This window comes from Stigmatopora argus, chromosome 8 (assembly GCF_051989625.1).
Source record: "Stigmatopora argus isolate UIUO_Sarg chromosome 8, RoL_Sarg_1.0, whole genome shotgun sequence".
Lineage (NCBI taxonomy): Eukaryota > Metazoa > Chordata > Actinopteri > Syngnathiformes > Syngnathidae > Stigmatopora > Stigmatopora argus.
Genome location: NC_135394.1, coordinates 3,813,586 through 3,839,727, shown reverse-complemented (window position 1 = coordinate 3,839,727; position 26,142 = coordinate 3,813,586). Strand labels below are relative to the sequence as shown.

At 39.7% G+C, this 26,142-nt stretch overlaps 2 protein-coding genes across 3 annotated transcripts in view; both read right to left on the bottom strand.

The window, feature by feature from the left end:
* Positions 1 to 13,048, bottom strand: part of raver2 (ribonucleoprotein, PTB-binding 2) — a 43,861-nt gene extending 30,813 nt beyond the window's left edge. The window contains exons 1-2 of one of the 2 annotated variants that reach the window (XM_077606446.1): positions 12,696 to 13,048; positions 8,645 to 8,711 (exon numbers count right to left, since the gene is read on the bottom strand). In XM_077606446.1, coding sequence (XP_077462572.1) covers positions 8,645 to 8,711; positions 12,696 to 12,983 — 355 coding nt within the window. In that variant the 5' untranslated portion in view covers positions 12,984 to 13,048. The remainder of the gene's footprint in view (positions 1 to 8,644; positions 8,712 to 12,695) is intronic. The other variant, XM_077606447.1, reaches the window with a different exon arrangement.
* Positions 13,049 to 20,020: 6,972 nt separating this feature from the next.
* Positions 20,021 to 26,142, bottom strand: part of cachd1 (cache domain containing 1) — a 55,965-nt gene continuing 49,843 nt past the window's right edge. The window contains exon 27 of the mRNA XM_077607687.1: positions 20,021 to 23,771. Within this exon, the coding sequence (XP_077463813.1) occupies positions 23,533 to 23,771 (239 nt within the window). The 3' untranslated portion in view covers positions 20,021 to 23,532. The remainder of the gene's footprint in view (positions 23,772 to 26,142) is intronic.

Genomic DNA, 26,142 nt, shown 5'->3' with positions numbered 1-26,142 from the left:
TGCCTCTAGGTATGAGCGTGAGCATTAATGGTTGTCCGTCACCTCGTGCCCTGCGATTGGCAAATCTGTCCCCCACTTTGTGCCCGAAGTCAGCTGGGATAGGCTCCAGAACCCCCCGTGACCCTTGTGAGGATAAACGGTTCAGAAAATGAATGGGGGGAAAAAGATTTCGACTCACTCGAGCTAAAAAAATGGTTGCATATTTGACCAATTTGCTCACAGTCTTAAGCTCTTCAAGAGTTGGCTTGTTCACCAAACCAGAGATGATAAAAAAGGAAACTAATGGCTAAATACGAACAAAGATAACTAATTTCTATGACAATAATGTGTGGGCAGGCGCGAGCTTGATTCCCGCTAGTAGCAGTATGATTGTGCGTGCGAATGGTGGCCTGTTTCTCTGTGTGCCCTACGGGTGACAGGTGACCAGTCTACGGTGTAGTCTGCCTTTCGCACAAACTCGGCTGGGATAGGCTCCAGCAACCCCCACAACCGTTACGAGGATGGGCGGTATGGAAGATGAATGAATGAAAATATTTTGAGTCACTCAAGCAAAAATAAAAACATTGCATATATGACCAATTCGCTCACAGTCTTAAACTGTGCATGAGTTAAATTAGTAAGCGTTTTGCAGGCATCCGCAGTCTTCCTCAATGAATAGTTCAGAGTAGGGTTGACACAAAGGCTTCCATTGAAATGTTGGGACAACCAGGATTACCTTTGCCTTTGTACTCACATCCGCCGTGCCATATAGAGTTGGCCAACAACTACACATAGTTTTGACTCACTGTGGAGTCGGTGAGTCACACTTTCAAGCCTGTGAACTACATCATCTTTGTATGTGATACTAAAAAAATGTCAATGTTTGCATCTGTCCATGATGTTAATCTTTATACAAATCTTAGGAGAAATAAACCAACAGAGAAAGTATAGATGTGTATTGTGCCATGTTAATGGTGCCCTCAACTTTAATTTTATTCATTATGATTTTAATTCATCTCTGATGCCATTTCACTAGGTAAGTACATAATTTGCTTTGAAAGTGCCTTGGTTTTTATTTCATAACTCAAACTGGTTTGGCTAGTTACTAGTTTGTCATCACTATCCAGTTGACTGGAGCTAACGGGCATTTTTGCTCTGATTGGCCGTGGGTGCGGCGACCCGGTGGAACGAGTGGTTGGCGCGTTGGCCTGTTGGCCTCACAGCCCTGGGGTCCTGGGTTCAAATCCAGATCACGTCCACCTGTGTGGAGTTTGCATGTTCTCCCAGGGCCTGAGTGGGTTTCCTCCCACATTTCAAAAACATGAAACGGTAAGCTGATTGGACACTCTACGATGCCCCTAGGTATGGGTGTGAGTGTGCATGGTTGTCCATCTTGTGCCCTGCGGCTGGCCACTGATTCAGGGTGTCCCCCGCCTCTGGCCCGGAGTCAGCTGGGATAGGCTCCAGCGCCCCCCGTAAACCTAATTAGGATAAAGCGGTTCGGAAAATGAGATGAGATGGCCGTGGGTGGACTGTGCATTTTGATGGGAAGCTCATGGGTATTGGCAATCCTTGTGGTGACTGACTCATTTCAGATTCACGTTATTTTTTTTTCTTTTTAAATGACTTAAAGCTTTGCATAAATAAAATATCCACCAACTTTATACTTTGGCTCTGGCTTTGACAGCATTCTGTCTTTTTCAGTCAGAATGTAAGCTTTTGCAATGACTTCCTGGTGAAGATAAAAATAAAAAACATTTTTTCTACTTAAAACATTCACTTGCTTGACACCAACACACTCGCACCACATAGAGGCCATCGTTATCTTGTAGGTGCTAAGAGAAGATGCACACGAGATTGGGGGGAGGCTAAAGTCGATGGCAGAACAGGCAAGAAGCCAGACTTTTGCCTGTCCACATGAAGAAAACAGTTGCTGTTAGTTGGCCAAATGCCAAACAGCGACACAGGGTTGAAGGTTGTGGCAAAAAGTGACAAAGACAAGAACTGGTCAACTAAATAATTGTACTAAACCACAGCAATTGCACACGTATAGATTTGAATATAGTCGATACCATTTTTTACTTCATTCATTTCCAGATTTTTTATATTGGACATAACTCATACAATCGGCTAAGCCAAGGCTGCTACTGTCCTCTCTTGAAGGCATCCAGAGGAAGGATTTTGGCCATCCAGCGGATACAATAAAGTAGAGATGAGATCTTTGAATGCTTTCATCTTTCCTATTGTGCTTATATACCTTCACCTTCAAGTAAAGCATGCCTTCAGGGCTTGCAGTCGTTCCTATTGTTAATGTTTTTTCCTGTAGTCCCATTCACAATAATTTCTCCTTTCTCGTCTGAAGGATTAGCCTTTTATACTCTTCTTTCACCTCTTTTTGTCCTTTTTTACATTCAGCAAAATTGTATTTCCACGTATCCAAAACACTACTGGAGCCGGTCAACAAACCCTGTCTCTATCCTTGATCATCAAACCCTGTTGCGAATCCTTCTCATTTCTATCTGTCCGCCTTGTCAACCTGTAAAGAATGGTACCTCTACTTACGAATGTTTTTAAATATGAAATATTCAAGTTACAATAGCCTCAATGGGAAAATGTAGTCTCTAGATACACAAGAAATTCCAAGTTACAAAACGCAAAACGTGTTTTCGACCCTCGTTCTTAGTTCTAACACCCTGTTTCTTGAATTTTTCTTAGTTGCTTAACGCTAATTCTTCGCCTGTCATCATTGTCACTCAACAAAGTTAATCCTGGTACGGGTGAAAAGAAGAAGCAAGCTCGGTTATCAAAGTCTTGCTACTGTCTAGTATGCCTTGATAACTGCCTTTGCATGTCTTATTAATTTCAATGGCTTAATAAATAATTTTCTTAATTTCTCATTTTGTGCATTGCACATATTTCATAGAAAAATTAATATACTTTTATCATTTCTGATGACTTTCAGGTGCAGTATTAAGGATCTTCGAACGGTAGGAACAAATTTCCATGTGAAATACATCTCTACTTACGAAAAATCCAAGTTGAGAAACCACTTCTAGAACTAATTAATTTTGTAGGTGGAGGTACGAAATATTTTGCTCTTGCTCAAGTCCTCAACCTTTTGTTTGCCCCCTGCAATTTCTAGCTTCACCTTGCATATATATTTATTTGTCTCCTATCTCCTCTGTGTCACACCTCTTGGCTAATCTCTTTTTTCATAGTAAATAAAGTTATGTATTAAAGTAAAACATTTGGTAATGCAAAAATTTTAGACCGAACAGCATTTGGGATTTACACAACTTGCGCTTGAAGGTTTCTAGCAAACAAAAAATGCAAACATTCTAGAACAGGGCCCATATATTAATCATTCATGACTGAAAAATCTAAAAGAGGCAGATGGAAACAAATGCTGAAAAGTATGGATGAAGTTAGGAGAGATATGAAAAAAGTAAAGTTAAATATAGTCTGAATGTAAAATCACAGTGCTCAAAGCAATAAAGGTATGGGTGGAAAAAAATAGCACACATGAAAATGTGGATAAAAACACAGACAGCATGGTGCACTGAACGTGCACATTAAAAGTGACAGGTTCAGTCCAGGACAGTTTCAAAAGGACAGACATAAACACTACAATTACGATGACCTAATAAGTCCAACAGCAGAGACCTGACTGTGGAGTAATATAGTCATGAGATGAAGAAGCATGCCTAAGCTCCTGTGCGAGCTTTAGTTCAGTAAGCATAGAGAATCGCTCACTTGTAATACACCAAGAAATGTAAAACACATGTATGGATAGCAAAACAAGTTACTAATTAAAATGAAAGAAATCTATTATATTTTGTTATACTTAAATGGTTGCATGTTTAGAATCTCAGCCCACTCTGTATAGAAATACACCAATATGCAAACACCTAAGATATATTTTACGCAGGAAAGGATCTGAATTTACAATAGTTGCTGTGAGAATATGGCAGTGTAGTTGTAAGTGTGAATGGTTGCCTGGCTCTCGGTGTGCCCAACCATTTAGGTTCTTGTCTCTCTTTTCACCTGAAGTCAGCTGGCTACAAAATCCTGTGACCCAACAAGGATAAGCGGTGTTGAAAATGGATGATAAAAATTTGGTAATACTGTCAACCTTTACGACTTCGTGGTTTCAACATTTGCGGCTTCAGTACATCGTGGTATTTTATATTAAGTATCCATATAAAAAATATTCACAAAAATGTCAAAATTCACGCTGAAACTCGCAAGCGGAAGACAGGAGATGAAAAATCACAGAAGTCAGGGCACCGCCACCTAACTCAACATCGAAGAAGCGAAATTTCACAGTAGAAGGAGGAAGCGCCGAATAATAATGAATCTACCGTGTGTTACTTTAATGAAGAAGAAGCAAACATTCGGAAAACGGCAGAATCTCGAACTTTAAATTGTGGCCCCCCAAAAAATTAACCAGGATTATGAGGGATTTTCGCCGTAGATAAAGCCGTGAAGCTGACTCGTTTGTTAGCTACTGAAGGCTTCTCAGACATGACAGGGGAGGACGTCAACACAGTGTTCGACTTTGACTAAAGCTCCCAATAAACTTCCTTTTATTTAAATCAAGCAAGAGGAACTATTTTCACAGCTAGTAAAGTACTTAAAGTATTACAATTTTTTTACATATAGATTATGTTTAAATACTAATACATCAACTATTTTCATATGCCTATAACAGTAAGATTTAATAAATATGCTTCTTGATAATTGTACTTGTGTAGTTCAAATTTTATTTAGTAGCAGTAGTAGAAATAATAGGGGTGATCCTACTTTGCATTTTTTAAGATTATCCCAGCCAAGTCTGGTCTACATTATCCACGAAATTTGAGCGATTACTGTACAGTTTTGAAATGTAGACAAACTGGAGGCTAACCAACATCACTCATGAAATTATTTAACGTTTAAGGCTTTGCTGTTCCTTGTCATTCAAAATTATCTCAGAAACTTGGAATTGAGAACATTGTGTAGTTCTATTTTTGTTTAGTAGTAGTAGTAGTAGAAATAATAGGGGTGATCCTAGTTTGCAATTTCTAAGATTATCCCAGCCAAGTCTGGTCTACATTATCCACGAAATTTGAGGGATTACTGTACAGTTTTGAAATGTAGACAAACTGGAGGCTAACCAATATCACTCATCAGATTATTTAACGTTTAAGGCTTCACTGTCCTTTGTCTTTCAAAATTATCTCAGAAACTTGGAATTGAGAACATTGTCCTTTTCCATTTTCAATGTGCTTTTTTAGTTGCTCTTTTGGCTGCTTCAGGGCACTGGGGCTTAGAGTACTTCACACCAATTATACAATAGTGATAAATAGACTCATAAACCCACACGGAATTTGCAGTTTTCTCTGGAGAAATGTTCCAATTACTGTTTGATACCTTCTTGTCAGCATTGTTTTCAAATTGCAAACAACAACACTATAATTTCTTTATATCCATCAGTCTTTTATATCGCTATATCTTAATTAAAGTTTCAGGTGTTTTGAAGACTGAATGTGTACAAAAATATTTTTTATGTAATTTACATACTACTATTCGCAAAGTGAGACAAAATATTGCATACCTGTCAACCTCTGCCGATAACTGCCCTTATAAATGATTATTGATTGATTCCCCTTACAAACCCCCCAAAAACCTTACAAACACCGTACGAGTCGTACGGTGTTTGTAAGGTTTTTTGGGGGTTTGTAAGGGGAATCAATAATCATTTATAAGGGCAGTTATCGGCAGAGGTTGACAGGTATGATATTGGTAGAAGGGGGGAATTAGCCATTTAAACGCCTCTGAAACACACAATAACAGGATTCTCCATGGAGGAAACTCTGGAATTTCAGACTGGGTGTACTTATCTAAGAACATTTTGCACTTAAATTTGTTAGAAGAAGGGGTTCCCCAAGTACCAGACAAAATTAAAGTATCATTGTGGACATTCATGCAAGGATGTTAAAGATGACTTGTACAAAAGAAAGACATTTTGGTATCCACTGCCCAATACCTACTATAGAAAGAGCATAAATTGGCCTAGTTGCTTGGATGAACTATTTTAGGAATGCTTAAAAATTCATGACAATATTACCTAGAATAATTAGTCTATTAGCTAATGCAAAATCCTATCATTTTCTCCGTTCAAGCCACACCAACACAGGTGTCCTGCTAAATTGCAACATTAGTGGCGCAACGAGTAGGAGCCCTCTTGAACAGAAGTTGGTGACGTGTGCTTTTCACAGAGAAGTTATTGACATGTCATACGTCCCATTGGGATTTTAGACCGATCTCAATTCTCTTCTTTGCCCTTCAGTTCAACCATGAGCCCTTAGTTTTACACGAAGACTAAGTACGGTTCCAATTTCCAGTAACACTCATTAGTCTAGATTTAGACGTCGCCCTTAGATCTGAAGCTCTAGAACAGGGGTGGCCAACTCCGGTCCTCGGGAGCCAGTATTCGGTCTGCTTTCTGGCTCGGTATCAAGCTTCTAGACAGCCTCCTGATGACTTGATCATTTGATTTAGGTGTGGTAGAGGAGAGAGATATGGAAAACAGACCGGATAGCGGCTGTCGGGGACCGGAGTTGGCCACCCCTGCTCTAGATTGTGTGTGGTTGTGGTGTTCAATTACCAATAACTGCTTTATATGATTCACCTCATCTCATCTCATCTCATCTCATTTTCCGAACCGCTTTATCCTCATTAGGGTCGCGGGGGGTGCTGGAGCCAATCCCAGATTTCTCCAGGCAAGAGGCGGGGGACACCCTGAATCAGTGGCCAGCAAATCGCAGGTCACATGGAGACAGACACCCATGCACACTCACATCCATAACTAGGGGCAATTTATAGTGTCCAATCAGCCTACTACGCATGTTTTTGGAATGTGAAAGGGAAACCAGAGTCCTAATACGATTGTGCAACAAAATATTCATTTTTCATACAGCTTATCCTCACAAGGCCAATCACGGGGCACAAGAAGACAAACAATCATTCACACCCACACTCCTATCGAGGGGCAATAGCGTGTTCAACCAGACAACCCTGAATGTTTTTGAGATGTGGGAGGAAACCGGAGGACCAGGAAAAAACCCACGCAAGCTCAGGGAGCAAACTTCACACAGGAAGGTCCGAATATGCAGGGGTGGCCAACTCCGGTCCTCGAGAGCCGCTATCCGGTCTGTTTTCCATGTCTCCCTCCACCAACACACCTGAATCAAATAATCAGGATCGGTATCAATCTTCTGGATGGCTTGCTGACGAGTTGGTCATTTGATTCAGGTGTGCTAGAAGAGGGAGATATGGAAAACACACAGGATAGCGGCTCTCGAGGACTGGAGTTGGCCACCCCTGGAATATGGGATTCAACCCTTGATCTCAGAACTGTGAGGCTGACACAGTAAACACAATATTGTGTTTTTTAAAAATACATTTATTAATGTTTTTAAATATTTTAACATGGTTTGTTTGGCAATACATAAAAACATCCAATGGCATTTATTGTCACTGTAAATATTATGGTGGATCGGACCCTTTTACTTTGTCATTACTAAATTGTTGTTTATTAAAAATTTAGCATGACAGAAAAGGATTAAGGGGGACGGACAGAAAAAAGAGAAACGTGAGTAGCATTACAGTTATCACAACTTCATTTACCCAATTGACATGCTTACACCAGCTGAGTGATAGGACAAAAAGCACAAGGATATTTTACAGGGCAGGGTGAGAGCACAAGCATTGCTATTGATGTGCAGAAAGGAATCCATATTCAAATTAATAACCTGTAATAATTAGAATTGACATCCCACTATTTACTGTCGTTGTTTGTCGCAGTACACACTGCTTCACCCCAATGTGTCTAGTGACGTTTATTCACAAAGTGACCCAGTCTTACATGATGATGCTTAGTCACAGTGTATGGAACTGTTGCACAGGTAACATAGTAAAAAACAGCCAGTTCCCACTCAAGGGGACCTGAGCCAGTGTGCCCACCCAGGGTGGCAACCATTTGCAGGGAATACCATCCATCCATGCAAGACCCAGAGCCCAAAGTCGCCCTAACTAGCCCCAGAGTGAGTGTGGATGGAGAACTGGAACACGCATACCCGTGCAACCCACTACCACCCCACTTTCCTCTTTCCCAGGAGCACTGGGAAACTGTAACAGCACTTGTTTTAACATTAACTTTAACTAGCGCCTGTAACCACCGAGGTCCTACAGTGACACCCACTAAGGAGGGCAACGCCAGCCAATGTCTGCCATGTGTTCATACTCGAAGACTAGCCAGGGAGATAGGATTAAATGGTTGACCTTCTTATAAATGTAATGAACATTTCAAAAATATTTGTATGAAGCTATTTTTGTAAAGATGTGTTTTTTTCATTAACAAAAGATTACCTTTAAGCATGTATACATAAAGTGTTGCATGGAATCTTTAAGACTGAGCTTGAGCACACAGCACTGATGAATTAATTTCAGCAGCAATGTCTAGTATATCTATATAAACATAGTATACTAAACAAGATATAATAGTTAGTGTTGAAATAAAAGCTTAATGAACATGCTCTGCTAATAACTTTTGTTTTGCAAATGTGCTGTAAATTGTTTACAAGTATTTATTTTTTATGTATGCAATGGGTATGAGTTTTACCTGTGCCTTTATTGCGATCAACAAAGCAGTACTTAAGTTCATATTCTTTCAGTATTTCATGGACTTCCTGCAAGAACAGGAGAGAAAGCAGATTAGCTACATGGTTATTACTAAAGAAAAGGGTACATTTTACAATAAAGGTTTTGTCAAAATAGCAGCCTTAGATTGAATGTGTAAGGGAAATAAGAAAGGGTACTGGTTAAAATTGGCAACGGTTGCCAAAGTCTCTTCTTTTAATTTAAAAAAAAATAAATGTTGGAAATAATTGTTTTTTCCCCTGTGTTAAAATATTTGACACAGCCATTGAACTGAAATGGTAATTATTTGTTAAAAAATAATTACAGGTCAACATTTTACTGTCACAGAAGCCCTTCATTAAATCAATACAACATGCAATATACTTCATAAAGATGTATGCATTGAAATTCAGACTTAAGCAGGAAACATTACATGTAACATGACCATTAGAAATATAGTGTCAGAGATGTATTGATGAAAAAAGTATTTAGTGCTATACGTATAACATATCTTTGAATAAGAGACAAAACAATCACTTCACGTCCTTAACATATTCAAATTTTCACAGCTGACCAAACAATATAAAGTCGGCATATTTCCCTTTTCCAACATTTGTAAATAGGATGTGATGTACACCCCAAAAAATCTGTATCACTTCTGTCTGTGTCATCACAACATTTTGTTTTGCCTGAGTTATTTTGACGAAAAACGTCTTTTGAACCAAATCTCAGAACACACTCATTTACGTTTCACCTGAATCAAACAACCAGGATCGTTATTAGGCTTTTGGAGAGATTGCTGAGGGCTTAATCATTTGATTCACGAGTTGGCTGCTCAGACTAATGTTTATGGGTTATGTTTGTTTAAAAGTCAGTGAATAAGTGAAGTCGCGAATGCTGAAATGCAGGCCCAAACAGCCGAACACACCAGGTTTATATATATATATATATATATATTTTTTTTTTTAAATATAAAAAAAACTAAGACAGGCATGATGCGAGCTTGTGCCAATTGTAGCACTACATGTAGACAGACAGTCAGTAAGTCACAGCACCCATACTACGAATCTACTCCTTTAAATTCTTTGACAGATTTACAGTATGTGCACAATCAGCAAAGTAGAAATGCAGCTCTGCTCACTGCGGGGACATCTCACATTGGTTCTGACATACTGACATAGTGAGGACCACAGAGAGAGGGGGAAAAAAAATAAAATAAAAACAAAACTGTTCATCAAATATCAAGTTTCGGCAGAAAACCTTTTTCTCCTTATGCACTTTTAACAACTCTGTAACAATCATTATAAATTGCAGAACAGTATCCTCAAGGACTTTAATGTTAATTATGAGTACGTAATGAATTACCAAAGAAAAACATTAAAAAAGGCACAATCTATGAAACACAGAATGTCATCATTGTTTGACAGCTGGCACAACTGATTGTGCTGTAAAGTATTTTTCTAAATAAATGAAAATAGAAACTCAAAACATGTTCGCAAACCAATTATTTTTCCCATTTTTTCTTTTGTTTAGTTTTCTTTTTACAATTGAGGAAGTACTCAAAGTATGCAAGCCACCTGATGGTGTAGTGGTTCACTCGCCTGACTTCGGTGTGGGCAAGCACGGGCTTGATTTCCCGCTAGTGGCAGTATGATTGGTCGTTTGTTTCACTATGCGCCCTATGGCTGACTGGCAACCAGTTTAGAGTGTAGTCTGTCAGCCGGATAAACTCTGGTAATTCCCCAACCCTTATTGTGAGATACGAGGATATGGAAGGTGTCCGTCCGATTGCAGGGCACGAGGAAACTGACAACCCTTCACACTCACACTCATTACTAGGGTCAATTTAGAGCAGGGGTCGGGAACCTTTTTGACAGAGAGAGCCCTAAACAATTCATATTTTCTAATGTTATTTCTTGAGAGCCATTCTCGGAATTGAAAAGTAAAAATATATGAAAGTGTGTTTTTTTATTTTTTGTCATTTCATCACTTTTAACATACAAAAAGTCTCTGAATTCTGTTGACAACATTGTCATGCTGTGGCTAATAAATCAGTATCAATGATGTCATGCATGCAGAAGAGTAATAAAAAACTAAATTATGATTAAAGTAGGGGTACAGGCAGTGTCGACGCCGCAGTGACGCTCTTATTAGTGCGTTCGGGACTCAGTTCTCTCACCAATGATTTCCATATTTTACCTCACAGGTTAGTGGAGAGCCATATGCCCCCATGGAAAGAGCCACATATGGCTCCCGAGCCATAGGTTCCCTACCCCTGATTTAGAGTGTCCAATTAGCCTAGCATAAATGTTTTTGGAATGTTGGAAGAAACCAGAGTACCCGGGAAACCGACACAGGCCTGGGGAGAACATACAAACTCCACACAGGATGACCCGCCTGAATTCGAACACAGGACCCAAGAACTGTGAGGCCAATGCGAGTAAAATGGATTACATTCAGATGTTTTGAATTTCTATTATGCTCACGGACCAAAAGTAGCCCTAGCTTTCCGACCTGGAACGTATATCACAAGGGCATATAGTATTTGTTATTCTTTGACATTAATTGGATAGTTATTGAATTGGAATCATACATTCACATGCATTCTTGTAATATTATAACAATACGCATTTCATTTGCATTCCGAATTCCTTTCTCACATATCTACCATATTCAACTCTTAAAAAAAAATACAAAATAAAAGAATATTAACAGTCAGATTTCTTGTCATGCGCGGCCCAGCGGCTTGAGTGGTTAGCGCGTTGGCCTCACAGATCTGGGGTCCTGGGTTCAAATCCAGGTCGGTCAACTTGTGTGGAGTTTGCTCGTTCTCCCCGGGCTTGCGTAGGCTTTCTCCGCATACTCTTGTTTCCTCCCAAATTCCAAAAAACATGCATGGTAAGCTGATTGGACACCCTAAATTGCCCCTAGGTATGAGTGTGAGCGTGAATGGCTGTCCGTCTCCGCGTCCCCTGCGGTCGGCTGGCCACCGATTCAGGGTGTCCCCCCGCCTCTCCATTCATGCTAATGCTCATAGCTAGGGTATGGAACCCTCGATCCCAGAACCGTGTGTATGACGAGCTAACCACTCGGACACCAGGCCGCACTTGTTAATCATTAATTAATCAAATATGTGCATATTTATATGCTACAGTACAGAGTCAATCATCAGGTTGAATGAGTAGTGTAAAAGCATAGTCAATAACACTTAAAGATGAGCATTTAGAATCAGTCCTCCGAGTTGAAATGAATTGGACATCTATTATTGTCGATGGCCGGCAATGATTTAAATCAACAGTCCCCAACCTTTTTCTTACCGCGGACTGGTAAAGCTCTTTCGACTCTTCGGACCAGCTAATGGGGAGGGCGGCAACTTAAGATAAAATTGTGTGGGTGGGTGGGATGAATGACGTCCACAATGGCAAAAAAACCTGGTTCCAAGCATAATAGCATTTATTTATTATTATTATAACAACTTTTCTCATTTCAAGTAGGAGAGCGAGATTGAAAACGTTAATATTTATTACTCTGACAGACCGGCACCAGGTGGCTCGCGGACCGTTACTGGTCCACGGACCGGTGGTTGAGGACCCCTGATTTAAATGACTTTTGCCATCTGTGCTAGCTGGCTGCTGACAGTTTATAAATGTTTTCCCATCCGTGAGCTAATTAGACTGAGGACAGCATTGCTGGATTACTAGTTGTTTTGACGGCAGCCTGCCTCGTGGACATAACTTCTTTTTACTGCTTATTTAACTACTCCATCTGTATTCAATAGGTGCAGATCATGTAGTAATCAAGAGTGTTTTCACTAGAACTTCAAAGTTGAAGCACTTAACCACTCAAATCCAGACATTCCACGATGAAACATGGACAAAATCGAAACACAAACATTTACTCAGTTGCGGGGCTCCAAGCGTCAAACTATTTACGCACGCGTCCAGACGCACCAAAAAAGTCGCCACTCTTTAACTTAACAGCACCACTCAACTTCGACTTCGACAGAATTCAACTTTTAAGTCAAAGTACCGTACCTGGTTCGTCGTGTCGGGCGGGAGGTTCTTAATGAGTATTTTCCGACGGTTGCGAAGCTCTTGGCGAGTTTTGGCCAGCCTTCGCTCGATCTCCTCCGGCTCCAGCTCGGGCAAGTCCCGGAGACTCGTCCACGGTTCTAGCGAGGGTTGCGTTCCCGCAGTCGTCGCCCCCGCCTCGTCGTCCTCCGGTTGCTGGCTCTCTTCGCTGGTCATCCCCGGAGAAAGTGCACTCACCCGGGCGAGAGAGGAGTGGACGCTCGGCGGCTGGATGGATGACGCTGCCGCCATTTTGGATGTCTGAGTGGAAAGTGAGGGAGAGGAAGAGAGCAGGTGTGATCAGATTGGAAGTGTACGTATGTAGTACATGAGTGCACGGGTGTCAAAGCGGCGGCCCGGGGGGCAAATCTGGCCCGCCGCATCATTTTGTGCGGCCCGAGAAAGTAAATCATGAGTTCCGACTTTCTGTTTGAGGATCAAATTTAATTGAAGATTATGGAGGTACATTATATTTCATGATTTTCCCTTTTTAATCATTTTTTTCTTTTGTGTTAATTAGTTCAAAAAGCATTTTGGAAAATCTAAAAATAAATATATACAAATATTTTCAGTTTTCCACTTTAATATTGAACATAGTTAAATGAATATTTTGTTTCCTGGCGGACCAGCGGCTGAGTGGTTAGCATGTCGGCCTCACAATGGGGGACCTGGTTTCAAATCCAAGTCGGTCCACTTGTGTGGAGTTTGCATGTTCTCCCTGGGCCTCCGTTGGTTTTCTCCGTGTACTTCGGTTTCCTCCCACATTCCAAAGACATGCATGGTAGGCTGGTTGGACACTAAATTGACCGTAGGTATGAGTGTGGGCGTGGATGTTTTTTGGTCTCCTTGTGCCCTGCGATTGGCTGATCACCAATTCAGGGTGTCCCCCGCCTCTGGCCCGTAGTCAGCTGGGATAGGCTCCAGCACCCCCGCGACCCTAGTGAGGATATAGCGGTTCAGAAAATAAGATAAGAGATGAGATTTTGCTTCCTTTTGAAATGAAAAAAAAAAACATGATTAAAAGACGTTTTCCCTTACCAAGAAATAAAAAGCTCAAATAAACATTGTTTAGATCTATTAAAAAACGGACTATCTAGGGCTTTTGATCCAGTTCTTTTAATTCGATTAAAAAAATATATGTAAATATTAGATCTAAAATGGCCCACATGAAATGGAGTTGACGTTAATACGGCCCGCGAACCAACCCGAGTTTGACACCCTTGCATTAGTGAGTGGGTGCCTGTACGTGCGTGTGAGTGTGTGCGTGTGCGTGTGCACGTGTGAGGAGGACAAACGTGACGAAAAGAGAAATCTCAATGCTCTTCATCATGTCTATGCAAAAACAAAATAAACACTTCAATAATGCCGAGTGATCGTCATTCATTTCGAGGCGAGTTTTCAGCAACCCCCGCAACCCTTTCGAGAATAGACGTATGGAAGATGGGTAGATGGATTTGTTCCCAACCTCTCCCAGTTAAAAATAATTTAACGTCTAGCACCGTCAATGGCTTCTAATGAATTAAATGTAAAAGGTTTATTGTGGTGGAATATTCCAGACTCGCCACAGGCATAGACCTTTAAACCTAATAAAACATTCATAATCGTCTTAAAACACGCTGCCTCAAAAGGTTAAGCAACTAAATATTCGGTTGAGGACACCATCTGCCCTGTTTATATTTTACTTAATATACTACTGATTACGTCTGATGTTATTTATTAGAAAATGTATCTATTAACAGTACTCCTGTGATCACATTGGGATTTTCTTTTACTGATAGGTCACTTTTGAGCATATTTATGCACAAAAACACACACGCATGACCTTATATGATGATATGTGATCAGAGCTTATTCAAACAGGGCTAAAGTCTTCTTAATCCTTTGGATCTATTTGAGGTAAAAAATATATATAACATCACATTTAATCAAATACTGTTGGCAAAACACAGATATCACTGTGGTGGAGTTAGCACATTTCTTCCCATACCTGGAAACCACTAGAGCTTCCTATTTGCCTTTATGGGTAATGTGACTATGAATGGTTGTGTGCTTCCCTTCTCGCTATCCGTGTCATGAAGTGAATGCCAACCGAGCATGCCTGCCCACGGAGGGTGGAAAGCTGCTCCTGGCAAACACTGGGAACATTGCTTCCCCACAGAGCCCTGACAATGCTGTAGCTTCTGCAGGCTACATGAGTATCTGACAGCATGAAAACACTGTATAATCATACAGTCACTCTCACTTACGTAGGCCTACGAACATAACAGGGAGGATGCTTCATCCCACTCAGGAATTTCTCAAGCGCGATTATACCTTACATTGAAATCAAACCCCGTTTTCCAACCTCCGTGTTCTCTCGTGCCATCTGTGTGAAGTGTTTTTTGGCAGATCGATGTCCAGACAATCACAGTTGTCAGTGGGTGAAAATGATCTCACATTGCCAATTTTGTCAATTGCGGTTGGCCTGTTTGAATGAGGGCTTTGGAGATGATTAGAGCAGTGGTGAAATGGTGAATTTACACTGGTTTCAAAAGGCAATTTTCAGATTTCCACTAAGAGGTACAGATGCTTTTGATTCACCGCAGTGAAAATCGTAACAGTAAACACCGTACATTCTTTGGGTTACAATAGCACACTGTGTAGGCGGAATTGGGATAACTGCATAATGACCAATAGGCAAAGTGAGAGAGAAATGTGTCAGTACAACACATTTTGCTGACATTATCTGTGTATAAGAATCAACATCACCTTTTTAATTTTGTTGTTTACCTCATTTTCCATTTTTACATTTCATCAGAACAAAGAAGTGTCAGCCAACCAGATCAAAGGATACAATGTACTACTCCACACGACTTACAATTTATCCAGTATTATGTGTTATAGTACTTCAAAGTGTAGTGAAAATTGGCCAATTTAGAGAGTTCAAACTAAATGCATGTTTTTGAGATGTGGGAGGAAACCGGAGTACCCGAAGAAAACCTACGCCAGCCCGGGGAGATCATGCAAACTCCACTTAGGAATCTTCGGACCTGGGATCGAACCCTCGATCTGAGAATTATGAGACCAACGCGCTAACCACTCACCACCGGGTTGCTAAAAGTACATTTATATCAATTTATTTCTGAAACCTCATTTAGCTCTAAAGTAATCATGTTTTTTTATGTTTAAACAACATATCGGCTTTATTACGTATAACATTTTCTCAGTTTTTAGCGCACAGCGGCTGCATGCCTCTAACTAGTGGACGAGAGTGGAAGTGCAGTCACCTATTGTTTATTTACACCAAAAACACCCCTGTAAAGATCATTATAGATGGATGTTGAATCAATAAGAGAATTATGCAAAGTAATATCACTGTAGGAGAATTGATTTTTTTATCCAATAAAAACGAAAAGGAAAATGAATGAATGTATACTATTTGTCACCTTTAAAGAAGAGTGCATTCAAGTTTCTTTACTTGGCAGACTCTTTTCTTTTCATTTACAAGAATCATAAAAGCAATTATATCCAAAAAGGATATTAAACAGCAAAATCCCGTGTGAGTGCTGACAGATTGGGGGACATGAATCATTGAGCAGTTGAAGGCAAGGACTTGTCTGACACACTGGCTGATTTTTTAAAATGCGTGAATCCCTCCTTAAAGTGTTGAAATCAATTCCTATGAGAAAATCACTTGTTGTTTTCACACTGTGAGTTTTCTTATTGTCTTGTGTGTGTGCGCACGTGCATTTGGGACAAACAGAAAAATTTCATGCAGCTGCTCTAAACCCAATTTCAATTTCTGTAGTTAAATCCTAGGTAATTAAGTTATGCTTTACAAATGAAGTAGATAAGCGATTTTTAGTCCATCGCAAATTGTGTAAACCAGAGTCCTGTCAGTGTTTGAGCTTGTCAGCCATTGGTTCATAGCATTTTGAAGTAGGTGGGAGGACAAAGAGGAAAATGTTCACTGGGACTGCATGAGAGCGTGAAGGCGTGGGTGAGCAGAGTGGCACCTGGTGTGCGCTTGGTGGGCGTTGGGGAGGAGGGGGGTGTATTTGAAGAGGAGGGAAAGAGCCCAGAATGAACCCTGAGTGGCAAAGTGGTTCTTTCGTGTAGGAGTTGATGGCTAACGCATCCGTGCGTCTACTTGCACTGCGGTTGTGCCTGTGTGATTGCAGACATCTCACTATGGCGTACTGAGTAGGATAGGAAATGGGGTTTGACAATGCCTCTTGGTTTTTGGAGCATGCAATTACAGTAATCCCTCGAATATTGCAGCTTCAACTTTGGTGGCTTCACTACATCGCAGATTTTTTTTCAGGGGGAATTATTTTTTTAATTATTTGTTTTGTGTAAGTTCATAAAAATGTGAAAATCCACACTGAAACTCGCAAGCGGAAGCTACCCCCCTGTCCTCCGCTTGCTACTAGGACTCAGCACTAAAGTAAAAAGAAAAGATTTTTTTAAAGTTCATAAAAATGTGAAAATCCATGCTGAAATTCGCAAGTGGAAGCAACTGCCATGTCCTCTGCTTGCTACTAGGACTCAGCACTGAGGTAAATATATATATATATATATATATATATATATATATATATATATATATATATATATATATATATATATATATATATATGTATATATATATTTTTTTTCTCAATAGGGGTGACCCTACTTCACAGTTTTTCTTATCGCGGCCATGTCTGGTCTATATTAACCACGATAATCGAGGGATTACTGTACATCCTTTAAAAGAGATGAAGGGGCTGATGACCTATTAAAATGAGATGACCTCGACACATTGGAAAGATAATATAGAGAATTCCCTGTCTTATTATTGTGGTCATAACCATACTCGCAACCAGTAATGTCAGGGATACCATCGTTATTGCACAACCATGTAAATAATGTAAGCAAATAGTATTGAAAAATTATTCTACTCACTGGTACGGTATGTCAAAATGATCGTAAATAAGGTCAAGGTGCTCATTTTCTGGACTGTAGAACAACAAACACTGTGAAAAAATGATTTTGATGAAAGTGGAAATAAGTTTTTACTATATAAAAGATTAGACCAAAAAAGTAAAAATGGCACAGTATTTATACCTCTTACTTGTAAGATACTGTATGTTCTTTCTAATCGAATATAATATTTCCAAAGAGTAGGAGCTTCTTGGTTGTCGAAACCATCAGCACCTTCACCTCGAATTTTTAGGGCGACATGATGGAATTATTTCCTTTATGCTAACACAGGGCAAACAATTGCGTTCCCAAATTTGAATCACTTATAGTAACTGCTCTCATTTGTGATTTTACCTCTCCTTTGCTGTGCTGTTCTCATATTTTATTGTCATCTGTGGTGGTTGAAATATTTACAAGCTAATTTAGACTAAATAATGAGTATAAATGGCAGTTGTTTGTTTGAAGATGTAGTGTTAAAAGTAAATGGTATCTGAAAAATAAACAAACAGACACCTGAAAAACCTGCTAAAATCCTACTACAGTACTCTACATAACAGTGTCATTGAGCTACTATGTTGGATTTTCCTACCAATATAAACTACAATGATATGGAAAGTCCTCCTCATCAACGCTCTGCGTGCAAGACTATTCTCATAATCAATCTAGCTAGACAACTTGAGAAAAGTAGGGCTCGGAAATATGCTGCGAGTGCATGCCTGCTGTACATGCTGGCAGAGCAGAGAGTGAAATGACCCAAGGGCTCTTGGACACTGAGCTCCATGCCCTAATTTACTGCATTTGCTTGGCATAGTCAAGTGGAGTAACAGTAACAGTGACAGTGGAGGCAAGATTTTTTTTGTATGGATCTGTCAGCATGACAGCTGCACTGTGGCAGTATTGTGCAGTCACTTGTTTGGCCGCTATTTTGATGATTAACACTGTCTGCTATACAATGGTAAAGCAAAGCAGTTTACAGAAATTGTGCACATTTAAAATTGTTGTCTTGCTTACGTATTTGAACGACAACAGAGTTGTGTCAGTATTTTTTTTTAAGTTTGGCATTATGAATGTGGCAGATGTGTGCATGCATGATATTACATTCATTTATGCATACTGGAACACAGGTTTTGTTGCGTGTTAATCAAGACAATGAACTTGATAACCTTTTTTTGTGAAGTTTAGATCTATTGTCACCAGTGTGTTCATCACTAATCCATGGGTCAGCAACCCAAAATCTTGAAAGAGCATACCTGTCAACCTCTGCCGATAACTGCCCTTATAAATGATTATGATTCCCCTTACAAACCCCCCAAAAACCTTACAAACACCGTACGACTCGTACGGTGTTTGTAAGGTTTTTTGGGGGTTTGTAAGAGGAGTCATAATCATTTATAAGGGCAGTTATCGGCAGAGGTTGACAGGTATGAAAGAGCCATATTGGACCAAAAATACCCCAAAAAACAAAATTATCTGGAGCAGCAAAAAAATTAAAAGCCTTATAATGAAGGCAACACATAATATATGTACCTAGTATGTATATTTGTCTACTAGCAAAATGACTAAGTTGGCTCCAAATAGTGACCGGACGTTTGGTCGACGGATTCGCTCGCTCTCAAAATTATTATCATGAGAGAGAGCGAGAGAGAGAGACAGAGATTTTACTGTTGAAAGCAATCAACCAGGTAATCTTTCAAAATTATAATCATGAGAGAGAGACTTTGTAAATGTCAGAGCATTAATATCTAATATCAAAATTATCAATAAATTGCGTATTATTGGCGTGTGTGTACATGTTATTCGTCGCCGGATTCGCTCGCTCGCTCCCGGCAGAGAGTTTACTGTTGAAAGCGATCAACCAGGTAATCTCTCGCTCTCAAAATTATAATCATGAGAGAGAGAGACTTTGTAAATGTCAGAGCATTAATATCTAAATATCTAATATCAAAATTATCAATAAGTTGCGTATTATTGGCGTGTGTGTACATGTTATTCGTCACCGGATTCGCTCGCTCGCTCCCGTCCGTTCGACCAAACGTCCGGGGACCAAGTGTCCGTCGACCAAACGTCCGGGTACCCTACAGATACATCATGAGCAATCATGGTTAAATGTTTATTTTCCCTGCAGTGCATTCTTTAGAGTAGAACGCACCACATGACTGTTCTGTTGTACGATGCCGTTTAACTTCATTACAATATTAATGAATTATGTTTCATTGCTTTGATGAGATTAAAGAAATGCAATAAATCTCGAGTTTTTCTTCAGTGTGTAAGAAGCATGGCAGGACAACGCAAGGCCTTCACCATAAAAAGACGCTCGCTGAGACGTCCCAAGCATCTGACGGCACTTTCACTTTAAAATGTAAAATGAACTTTATGACATTCACATTGCAATAATTCTCAATTTGATAACTTTATATCATACATTACATGAGAGGGCAATGTACGTCCTTCGGTACATGATTAAATGTTACTTCTGTACGCACACACGTGCCGGGGTAATAGAACAGCTGGTGAATACTGTTTAAAAAAATATTTTTTTAAAAACTTTGACAAAGGATAGGTAAGACAAAATGCCTGAGCACAAGAATCTAACATACTTTTACAAAACAAAAGACAGATAGTCACCTTTAAAGTCTGTTTTGACCTCAATTGTGACTTGTCAAAAAAGGGGAGTGAACATATAGCTAGGCAGCTATTAAAACAAGCTTACAAAGATGTCATAGTGTCACAGTTACGCGAAGTCATATTATTAAAACAAAATGTCAACAATGAAATGTATTAAATCAAAAGTTGTAATTATGAGTGAACAGTTGTAAAATGATGCTATTGTGACTTTTCTCGTAAAAATACACATTTCCTTATAAATTTTTATGTTACACTTTTTGTATAGTTATTACTTTTTCCCCCTGGAAATATTACGCGTTATTCTCCGAAAACTATGATTTGAAATTCTGTTACTTGATAAACGTGAATGTAGATTTTTAGCAGAATGTGACATCTTTTTTTTCCCTGCGTAAAAATGTACCGTTCTCTGCATATTTACAACAACATTTTGGAGCTTTATCAAGACACAATAAAACTTTGAAAAACTAAAGTCTCAAGTAAAAGTGAATAATAGTGTATTCTTCCAAGTACTGACTTCCATCCAATATGGACCTAAAAAAATAATAAACCTAAAACATTTATCCAAGGCATCCAGAATATAGCGAGACACCGCAAACACACTTTTCCATTCGAACCGAACATCAAAATATCATTCAAGGCTTACTTGGGAACAGTAAAAATGGAGTGATAAGCGATTTCCGATTTTCTATATACACTTCATAAATGCTTCTTGAAAACAATAGACATTTTTGTACCGAGAAGTCAAAATCTGACCACATCAACAAATCAAAGTCACTGTGCGCTTAATGGATCATGTGACTTTTCATCAGGAGACGAAACAATATAAGTAGATTACTCAACGATATTCTGTTGTATTATCTTGAGGAAAAATACAATAATGCATTCAATGAAAAGGCACGCACGCACGCAAACACAGTTATTAAAAGTTCCTTTCATTTTTCTTGTGTGGACCAGCAACTACACAGACATGTCCACACACACACATGCTAACACACACACACTTTGAGTGGTTAACCACAAAGGAGCTGGCAGACGTGCCTCTCCTCTGTAAAACAGCAGCATCTCTCGCACTCTCCCATTCTTCAACAACAACGATTTTTACAAATTCGGTATTTCTTAATTTTGACAATTCTGCACACACATTACAAAGAGTCTGCAGGTGTGAGAACACAGCGGATATGCAGCAGGTTGTGTCTAAAATTGCTCGCCGTGGTTGCAAGGAAGCAATGTTCCATCCTGGATGTGGATGCAAAAATAACAGTTACAGCTCAATCATCATAGCATCAAGTCTTAGGACTTATTCCATATCCTTGATATCCATCTTGTGGGTTAGGTACAAGCACACGTGTTGTCCTCATTAGTATGCCAATTTTGCCCAATAATCGAACAATTGGATTACTAATTAGTTTACCGTATTTTCACGACTATAAGGCGCACATAAAAGTCTTAAATTTTCTCCAAAATAGACAGGGCGCCTTATAATCCAGTGCGCTTTATATATGGACCGGTACTAAAGTTGTTATCACGATAAAATAAAATAAATCAGTCGATAGGGTACACCATCCTCTACAGCTCTCACAACTACGGCAAGCAGCCCCCGACTACTATTTTCCCCGTAGAAAAAGTACTGTGCAGTGACTGCTGGGATATGTAGTTCTTCTGTCAATACACCCAATGGATTGTGGCCTGTATACATCGACATCATCACAGCTTTACGAAGGATGGAAAGCAGCGTTGGAAAAGTTACGCTAGCTACTAGCTAGCTACTATTTGCGAATGGATTGTGGCCGCCTGGACGAACGTATAAAACTCAGCATTTTCGATGACTCATTTGGACAATTGTTCAATTCGGACACAGAAAATGAGGACTTTGATGTATTGGGGGTGATGATGACGTGAGTACATTGTAAAATGGCTAAATAAAGTACAACCAAACTCAGTTTTGCTTCCGTTGCCTTTTTAAAAACGTGTTTTTAGCGTGTGGGTGTAGCATATATATTTAAGCTGGTGTATGTTTTGCCATGCCTGGCTGCGTCTATAAAAACGGTGCGTCCTTTGTGTGTGTAAAATACAGAACTAGCACTCGTTATTGACACTGCGGCTATGCTACGATGCACCGTATAGTCGTGAAAATACGGTAATGAACGACTGAATTTTGTTCAAAGGTATTCAAGACGTTTTAAAGAATGATAAAGACCCTTAATTATTGAAATTTTGTATGAAAATAATTTTGGGTAAATTTGGCTCACCATGATGACATTATGTTAAGTACAGAAACTACCAGGCACGCATCCATAATACGTTCGCATGACGGACTTTTGAGTTTTGGGGTCGAAATTACATTGGAGATTAGTAGATTTTGTTGTACGACAAGTTGGAATGTGCAGTTGAAAGTGGGCCAGAAGACAAACAAAATCAGAAAAATTATGTTTCCGTTGTCATTTTACTGTTCAGACAGTGTTCTGTCAGATTTTCCTTTTTCTGATGGATGGGTTAGTGAGGCCCATCTATTTATGCTTAAAATGACAGTGGGACTTTATGATGAATTTTATTGCATATTGTTTTGGTCAGATTGTCATGTTTTTGCCATATTGTGTTATTTAATGCCCATGGATAAAAAGGTGATGGAAGAAATGTTAAAATCGCTTTCAATTTTGAACTTGTGTATTTGTACCACAATGCGACACTATTGTGTGTACACAAGTATAAAATGATCGCCCCAACCAGGGTGTCCCCTTCTTGGTGCCCATAGTTAGCTGGGATAGGCTCCAGCACCCCCCGCGACACTTGTGAGGATGCTATAACTTTGTTTTTGTTTGTTGACTAAATGAGTGGAGTATGTTTTCCTCGTAAGGTTTATGCGTTAAAGCATGCGGATGAGCTTACAGAGTCCTGTGATCCAGTAGTAATAGCGAGTACTTTGTGAGTCTACCTGAAACTGGACAATCCATTCAGTTCATGTTGGGGCCTCGATTGGGAAATGAAGCACATTCATAGGTTTAAGCCTCGCCCATTTCAAGGAACGTCCCCGAAATGTGCTTTATTTGCATCGGGGGTCGCTCCTCAATGAGTCCAGAAGTCCCGATTCCTTCAGAAAACAAATTTAAAAATAGTTTGCACATTTTCTTTTTCAGGTGGAGTTCAGATCAGTGGAAACAAGTTTCTGGGAACCATGAGCTCAATATGAAGTGCTTGAATAAGCACATTTTCTCAATTCTATCCTTGAGGCAGCTCAGCATTCAGCATCCACGCTGTGAACAGTGACCGCCGCTTGGAGGTGGTGCGTGTGCAGTGGATGATGGTGCGTGTGCCGATAGGGATAGAATTTGTGGCTGAGTAAGGCTGCCGTCTGAGGTGGGGTGTCCAGGTCCATGTCATCGTCGTGGTTACCCACGTCGACGCCGGCCGAAAGTGGGTCGTTGTTGCCTGGAGGATTCTCGCTGTCCTCTTGCGGACTCATGGTGCTGTAGCCTGGAGGATAACACATGAAGAATTGAGTGAACACGCCAAGTGGGACGATCCAGTTTTCCTACATTATTCTATATTCAACAAATGTGCAAGATTTTGTATGCTCTCTCATTGTATTATGGGATACAAGGAGTTCTTGGGTTAGGATATACTTAACCTACAACATTTCCCACACCCATAGAATGTCCGTCATTTAGTTCCCAGCGCCATAGTTTCTGCTTACTTAGTGCATAGTACTTGTCTGTGTTTTTTCATCTGGAAGGATCAAGGAGACGGACAATCATTCACGCTTATACTCATATCTAAGGGAAATTTAGAATGTTCAACCAGCCAAGCCTGCATGTTTTTGGGATGTAGGAGGAAACCAGAGGGCCCAGAGAAAACCCACGCTAGCCCGGGGAGAACATGCAAACTTCACACACCCACACACCCTAGAACTGTGAGGCCGACGCACTAACCGCTCTTCCACTGGTCCGCCAATGTTAAAAAAAAAAAAAACTAAATTGTTAACATTTTAATACATCATTGTGATCATTTTTGACATGAAAAAACAATTCTTTTATTCATCACATTTCAAAGACCACATGTCTTACTGGAAGGAGCCCATTGTACCATATAATGTTGGGACGATGGCTTATCTGGCTGTTATTACCGCAATGATCTGACTGTCTTAGCTTCAACTTGGGCAAAGCTCAGTGTACAATTGGAAAAAAAGTGGCCGTCAGCAATGACACTAAAAGCATTTAACACAAGCCACTATATAAACATACATAGGGATGTTTCGATAACAAATTTTCGCATGTGACTCCGAGTCCCTTGATTTTGATAATCTGCTGATACCGAGACCCAATCCGATACCCAAGAAATGTATTAAGTAGGGGAAAAAGTACTACATTCAAATTTCTTTGGTCCACCCAATTTGAAGAGAGCTATCGCAACATTATAATCCTATAAGTGTGTTTTCAACGATGCAGAAAGAAAAATCACAAATTCCTTTTTTCAGTTGTGCAGCAACAAAATAAGGTTGCAAACAAATTGTTTAAACAATGTATGTAACTTGCATGAATAAACTTATAGAGCAGATAAACTTGGTCACCCAATGCGGTGATTTGAGCTATTTTAGTTGTGATTTGTTAGACATTTCTTTTTTTTACTGCAAGGTTTGTTTCAATAGTGTCAGTATGCATATAAAAATATTCTAAAATAAGCTGTACAGCTATAATTTTTTTGCATTATACTTATGGATCATTTTGTTTCTTCTTATCTTAACTCATTAACTGCCACAGACAGTGATCCTATTTCACTCCAATTATCGGCGAGAGAGATCCAATCCAATTTGATTGGGTGGCCGTCAAAGGCAGCTAATAAGTTAATACCAACAAATGTAAATCAATACATTAAAAAAATTAATATCTCTTTTTTACCCAATTCTCTGAAAATGATGCGATTGGACCCGATTTCCAATTAATTTTGGTCCGATTTTTGATCGGGCACACCCTTAATATGAACACAAAACACTACATAACCAAAACTTCAGATATTTCCCTTAACAGGAATGTAACTAAAGAATTGCTTGTTCAATTTCACACTTGAAGGGTTGGCAGGCACTCCAGAGATCCAGCTCTTTGGAGAGTGTACAAGCCATTACCAAATACATTTCCTTTGATTAAATGAATACAAATTAGTCTTGTAGAAGAGTCTAACGACCCTCTCTAAAATCAATACAAATAAGAATTATACATGGAATCAATTGACTAAATAGTCGCTTTCAACACCTTCTGGGAGCATTCCAAGATTATTGCAAGTCAATACTGTGAGTGGCTAAGTGTAGGAGGACACCTTTGACCCGGATAGAGAAGAAGCTAATTTCAAGTGGCTACTTTGTTAGGCATTTGCTTGTAATCCCTGCTGGTATGACCCCCTCTCTCACTCTATTATTTTCAACTCCTTGTAGCCTTTGCGTTTCACATGTCTAATCTTTTTGTCATTTTAGTATCTTGAGGACAGAGGTGAATAGAAGTGTTCTTGAGTGAGTCACTGAGCTACTAGAACCTACTCTCCTCTTGATTCCCTGCATATGGACCAATATGTAAAGGCATCTTAAACTATAGACTGCCTTACTATATGAATGCAAACCATGCATTGACCCATTTGGCATTCACAGATCATGACATTCCTGTTACGCAACATGTTGATCTCCTTATGGCTTCATCGCACATCATTGTCTTTCTGAAATACTGTGTCGAAAGATTTGCTTAGCCCACTCTTCATTTTCATCATTTCTTTCCTCTCATCTCCCGTTATGCAACAACAAGCAGAAACGCTCTAGAGTGATGCCTTGCGTGGGAGTAAAGAGTCCACGTGAATGGAACTG